Source organism: Paralichthys olivaceus, chromosome 12 (genome assembly GCF_024713975.1).
Source record: "Paralichthys olivaceus isolate ysfri-2021 chromosome 12, ASM2471397v2, whole genome shotgun sequence".
Classification (NCBI taxonomy): domain Eukaryota; kingdom Metazoa; phylum Chordata; class Actinopteri; order Pleuronectiformes; family Paralichthyidae; genus Paralichthys; species Paralichthys olivaceus.
The window spans coordinates 3,857,074-3,863,579 of NC_091104.1; the positions used below are offsets into that span (position 1 = coordinate 3,857,074).

Sequence of the window (6,506 nt, forward strand, 5' to 3'; positions counted from 1 at the left end):
AATAACTGACATTAAAAAAAACGAAGGTCGAAGAGAGCTGAGATTCCCTGCACGGACCGCTGCTTGTCAGAATGTTTCCGAACCCAAACCTCACGAAAGAACAGAGCGGGGGGGGGGGGGGGGGGGGAACAGCTCTGACATTTCATCAGTCAAATCATCATTAATTCTGAATATTAACGCAGGAGGGCATCAAGAGTTTAGGAATATGAAGGACACAGAGTGAAGGACTGACCTGCGATACTTCCGGGTCACTGATCCCCCCCCCCCTCCACACACACACACCTCACACGTCGGGGCCTTTAATCCACGTATTGATCCTAAAATATCCCGACCGTCCTCGCTGATAATCGTATAACAGTGTAATTCTGTCTGCAGGCTCCTGAACCCGGCTCACGACAGATAAGAGAGAAGCTGATTGATCCCCGGGGGAGGGGGGAGGGGGGGGGGGGGGGGGGGGTATGACGTCACAGCAGCAACGTAAAAATGTAATAACGCAGTAAAAGAGAGAGAGAGAGTGAAATAATCTGAATCGAGTAAAACAATAAAAAAAAATATTAGAGGCAGCGGAGCCTCTTTATGGTACTAATTAAACGAGCAGCCACGAGGAGAACAAATCCCCAGAGCTATTGACATTTCACCATATTCGATATGACAGATATGACTGATTAGTTCGCCGGGCAGCCTCGTCAATAATCCGCCTGCCAATCAAACGTGACCTTTAGAAGTGAGATGATGAATTAACGGGGCCACGGGACGATCCGATACCAGACCTCCAATCCATCACAGCGGCTGCAGCGAACAGGAAGGAGAGGAGTTGTGGAGATTTTTGTTCAACTCGTTCAACAAGTGTCCGCGCTGAAATAAAAAGAATCTGGCGAGAGGTTTAATAATCAGCCGGTCGTGTGAAGTTCCTTTGTTAGATAATTACAGAGAGTAGAGGAGGTGGGACAGGAACCTGAGAGCTGAGAGCGAGATGCAGCAACCAACATACAAAGATGTCCGAATAAATAATAAGAGTAAAGTGAAATGACAACAGAAGGAGGAGGAAGAGGAGGAAGAGGAGGAAGAGGAGGAGGAGGAGGAAGAGATGAAGTAGTCAGGGAAGATTAATCTCAAATTAATCAAATAAATCTGCGTCAAATTCAACTTTGTAGAAAAGATGTGTAATTTAAGAAAACTAATGACGTCAGAAAAGAAGTGAACATGTGTAAAACTTTCATTTCCTACACTTTGTATGACTCTGGAGTCACAAATGTGAATTTTGACCGTGTTTTCACAGTTACAGTTACTTTTACTTTCTAATTCTTTATAGTTTTTATGGTTTTCCAGTTTAAAGAGCTCAGAGATGAATTTGTAAAATGATATAATGTTTATTTCTCATCTCATATTGATCGATTCAAATCTTATCAAGACTGTGTGAGAAATAAATAGTTTCATGAAATTAACTTTTGGGGAAGACGAGCAGAAACTGTCCGTACCTCCATCTTCCTCCAGACGTCCGGGTCTTTGTCGTGACTCTGAATGTCCTCCAGCAGCTCTTGCACCAGGGACACGCCTCCACGTCCGTCCACCAAAGACGCTGGCAGCTGCAGGGGATGCTCTGCAGACCGCCGCCCCTCCGCAGACCCCCGCCCCTCGTCGTCTTCGGACTGAAGGTCGCTTAACGGGCCGGACTCTATGCTTTCGCCCACAGAGGGCGCTATATCACTGGAGGAGGTGGGGCTAAGGCGGCAGACCAGGTGTCGTCTGTAAGGAAGCTGAGGGACGGAGGACAAGAAGACATCAACAAGCGTGTTTCAACATGGAGACAAAAGGACGGAAAGAGAATATCCGTCGTGTACCAGCGGAGGCAGAGGAGAAGGATTGTCGTCCCCGCTCTCAACCACGCTGCTCACATTGTCCCCAGTGTCCCAGTCTGTGTTGAGCTCCGTCAGTTCCCAGTCGTCCACGTCCTGCAGAGCCTCCGGGTCGGAGTCGCCGGGTCTCTGCAGGAGCAAGTTTCAACAAAAGAATTTCATGATTGTTAACTTAGTGTGAGAACGGCCCCTTAACTTTTTAGACTTTCACGACCAGAAGCAGAAACAAGTTGAATCACCAGCGGGATGGACTGAGCCAGAGTTTCCAGTTTCATAGTGAGCATCTCCGTCTTTCGGAGCTGAGCGGGGAGAGCCAGAAACTCTTCCGACCCGTACCAGTGCTCCCGGTCTGGACTGGCTCTGGCTGAAACCAGCGCCCCCTGCTGGAGGAGAACAGACGGCAAACACAGTTCATGAGTGACGATCACAGCTGGTTTGTGTGAAATCAGAATGAATTTGTGGATCAATCCCTCCGACAAAAATAAACCTTTAAAAACAGCCTCAACCTTTCAAATTCTCTTCGACAAAATAAGTGAAGCTTCACCTTCTGCCCCTGGCGCTTCACGATCCAGACCGCCGTCTTGCCGGGAGCTGGTCGGGGGTCCGACTCCTCTCCAGATGCCTCCAGGTCTGAAGAGAGGAGCTGCTCCCGCATGGGTGAGGGTAACGAGGAGTCAGAGTCCCCCTCGCTGTGCGCATGTGTCTCCTTCTGCGTCCTTTCCATTTGGTTTGATATTTCATCCTGAGACACAGGCTCCAGCGGAGGCAGGGGGGCGTTGAGGTTCGGTCCGGCCACAGATGAGCTCCTCTGGCCGGTCAGCGCTCTCTGCGTGCGTCCCTCTAAACGTCCACCGTGTCTGGAGCTCACATGGTTTCTCTGCAGGTTGCGCCCGTTCATGACCTGGTAAACAAAGCAGACGGGAAATCAAGACGACAGATTATTCAAACTCTCTGATGGAGAACTCTTCAGTCTGGTATCATGATAAAACATCCTGGTATTAGTGATTCTAGTATCGACACCGAACGTCATCATGCTTCTTGTTTAAAATATCTTACATTTGCAAAAATAACTTTTTAATATCTTTAAAGTCGCGTCTATAATAAAAAAAACAAAAAGCAGACCAACCTGCAGGCTCTCGTACGACAGAGAAACATTTTCTGGATAAACCGAGTCCAGTTCCAACCAGAACTTGGAGCGATCTGGAGGATCCATGAGAGACGGGGTGCTTCGGCTAAGCTCGGCCTGGAACTGGAGCCCAGAGAGCGGGCTGACCTTCCCTGAACCTCCCCCTGTGTTCTCACCCCTGGTTCTTCTGTCGGAGTACAGGGCCGCTCTCTTGGGGAGGGATGGCCGAGTGGGTGACACCTCAGTGCTGTGGCTCACACCCTGCAGGGGGCGCTTCGCACCTTCACCGTGGCTGGGCGTGTCACTCTGACTTATGGGTAATAATGACGGAGAATGGTTGTGGTTCTTTAAGTCAGCGGGCGTGGTGAGTTCAGGTAAACTGCGACAGAGTTCTGGGTTTGAGGGGCAGGGTCCTTCGCTCTCCACTGACCCCGGCTCTGGGAGGGGGCTCTGGGCCCGATCGAGCTCCTGCTCCCGGGAGGCGTCCGGGTCGTCCGGTTCTGTTCGCTGCGTCTCGGGCTCGTCACCCGGACTGTAGTCGCTCAGCTCAAAGGCGGTGATACCACAGTCTAAAGAGAAGTAGTCCTGGCTGCAGCGAATGGTCAGCTGACCGCAGTCGTCCACCTCCGTCAGCGCATCCAGACGAGTCTGAGGGAGGAGTCACTTTAAAATCTGCTATAGTTCGAGGTTTGAAATAAAACATTCATGAAATCACATTGTAGTAAAAGTAAAAGTATCAAAATTATAAAATCAAGACCCAAGATGATTCTTTCACTTAGTTTAGTGTTTTGGGGAAACGTCAAATTCAGTTTTTTGGTCGTTTCTGCATCAGTTCAGGAAACATCTGGAAAGTGACCACACTGTGTGTGTGTGTGTGTGTGTGTTACCTGATGCTGGTCCTGGCTGAAGGCCTGCAGGATGTCCGTCTGACGGGTGTAGTTTCCGTTGGAGTCCTGCAGACCCTGGAGCAGACGCTCCTTCAGGACGAGGACGGACACTCTGAGCTGGTGCCACAGCAGCTGCACCGTCCTGCACCACGAGACACGACCACACCAGCTTTTAATGACAGCTCCTCCATTCTAGATATTAATACACTGCACAGTGACGGCAGCTGACTGAGCTCCGGTTTCTACAGTCGCAAAACTTTTAAAATTAGTTGTTTACGTGGTTTTTTTTAAATCCCCCCCCCCCCCCCCTTCATTAAAAGTCTATTCATGTTCATCAAACTGTTTATCACATGATGGAAACACACGAGGGTTCAGTTCCTGGTTTCATTTAAATCTTATTAAAGTTTGTTTGTTTTTCTTTCACAGAATTTTCTGCTGAGGTCACGGAGACGAACCGGAGCTGGAACAAATGAAAACTCTCATCTCACCTGATGTCGACGATGATGTTGACGGAGTAGGACAGAAGCTTCAGGGAGAACTCCGTCTCCAGCAGAGCGTGAATCTGCTCCACATGGTCTGAGATGTCCTCACAGATGTCCTACACACACACACACACAGACAGACACACACAAGTGTGTAATAAAAGCTGCTTGACAACAGAAACATCTGATACAGTAAAAGCAGAACTGAGGAGGATGTGTGACGTCACGTTTCCAGATTTAAACATGAGTCAGGTTCATGTGGGACCAGTTCCAGGTTTATATGTGAAAAATAACGTCTCCATTAAACTGACCGATATCAACCAACCAGATTCAGACAGACAGACAGACAGACAGACAGACAGACAGACAGAGAGACAGACAGACAGACAGACAGACAGACACCGAGCAAAAACAACAGCGGCTGCAGCACGAGTTGCTCTCAGGGGCCAGTTTATTAGGTACAACTGAAGTTAATGTTCATAAAACATAAAGTCATAGTTACTGTTTGTGTGAAACCTGTTTACGACATCATGGTAAACTAAACTAATGACAGGAGCACTTTTGTGCCACTAGGGGTCATAACAATGACAACAGACAGTTTGGTGCAGCAGTGCGGCATGATGGGAGTTGTAGTCTTCATCGCCTCCTCTTCAAAACAAACAGAGCCGCTGATTCAATCCAGTAAAACCACTGAATAAAGGTTCAGTCCTCAGACAAACACAACACACACAACACTGACAAATCCATAAACAGGATGTGACGCCACCAACAGGCGACACAATGAAACACAGCTTGATATAAAGGTTTTATATTATACACAAATATAAAACTCTCACATTTAATGTTTCGGCTGCTTCAGAAGCTTCAGCCTGAAAATGTTCTGGAAAAGAAAGTTCCTTAAAGTGAAAATGAATTTAAAACGATTCAAGAGGCAGAGTGAGATTTTAAAATCTAATTAAAAGTGAAATTTAAATAATATAATATATAATAAAATAAATAATGAGCAAAATGTTTAATTAATGTTTTATATTAATTCATCTCGCTCACGTTCTGTTTCTTCGCAGATAAGCTGAACTCATTCTAGCTAAAATTAGTCGACCTTTAAAAAGAGGTCGACTTGGCTCCGAACTCTGGACAGATACTTTACACCCCCCTCCCCCCCCCCCCCCCCCCGCTCGCTGAGTCACCACGTTGCTCATGGTGACCTGCCCGCACAACACAACACCTCCCGCCGCTCTGCATCCAGACGCCGCGCGGCATGTGAGAATGTAGGTCACACACGCTGCCAGCTCGGCTCACGTTAGCTTGGCTAACAGTGTGACCTGCTGAGCACCGTTCCAAACCATCGCCACTGCAAGAGGCGGCTGCGGAGCACGTCGCCTGCATGTGGTCGACGAGGGCGTTAACGCTCAGGTTCACGCAGCTCAGAGCTCATGGTGTCACCAGAGTCCGACCCAGGTGGTCGTGTGTGTGTGTGTGTGTGTGTGGGCCCGGACGCCGTTGTACCAAAACGTTTTGCTTTCCTCTGTGGGAACCAGGTATCTGACAGAAACACGACACCAACTCCAATCAGGCGTCCGAGTCTCAAGGATCTCATTGACCTCGTGTCTGATGAAACCAGAACCTGAAGATCTGCTGGTGAAGAACGTGGAACCGACAGAGATCCAGTTATTTTCCTCAAGTGCAGTCGGTCGGTCCTGTCCTCGATGGAAGGGTCGACCCACCGTGACGTCCCCCGATGATTTGTGAGCTGCTGTTTGCAAACCAGCCTCACATTTTGTCCATCTTAAGTTTTTTGAGAACAGATTAGCCAAAATTTAGTCCGGACCAAAAAAACGTGCTTGTGTTTCGTCTGAAGAAACGTTCGATGAAAGAAACAGAACAGAACGATGAACGGAGGGCGGAGTCTCGGCCCTGATATCTGACGTCTGCTGGGTTCACTGAGTCTGTTTTCACCTCTGCTCACACTTCACACAAGAAGATCCTGCACATACACACATCCACAAAAACACACAGGCGCTCTTTATCTACACAAAATGAACTTGAACTTAGTTAACACACACACACACACAAACACACACACACACACACACACATACACACACACACACACACACACACACACACTCACGCAGAAACAGCAGTTTCATCATCA

The 6,506-nt window shown here is 48.2% G+C and overlaps 1 protein-coding gene across 5 annotated transcripts in view; it reads right to left on the minus strand.

The window, feature by feature from the left end:
• akap6 (A kinase (PRKA) anchor protein 6) overlaps positions 1-6,506 on the minus strand; it is a 121,610-nt gene that overhangs the window by 97,694 nt on the left and 17,410 nt on the right. For 3 of the 5 annotated variants that reach the window (XM_069536254.1, XM_069536256.1, XM_069536255.1), the window contains 7 exons: positions 4,358-4,467; positions 3,870-4,011; positions 2,983-3,630; positions 2,401-2,757; positions 2,096-2,239; positions 1,842-1,985; positions 1,479-1,757 (listed from right to left, as the gene is read on the minus strand). In XM_069536254.1, the coding sequence (XP_069392355.1) occupies positions 1,479-1,757; positions 1,842-1,985; positions 2,096-2,239; positions 2,401-2,757; positions 2,983-3,630; positions 3,870-4,011; positions 4,358-4,467 (1,824 nt within the window). The remainder of the gene's footprint in view (positions 1-1,478; positions 1,758-1,841; positions 1,986-2,095; positions 2,240-2,400; positions 2,758-2,982; positions 3,631-3,869; positions 4,012-4,357; positions 4,468-6,506) is intronic. The other 2 variants (XM_069536257.1, XM_069536258.1) reach the window with 1 other exon arrangement.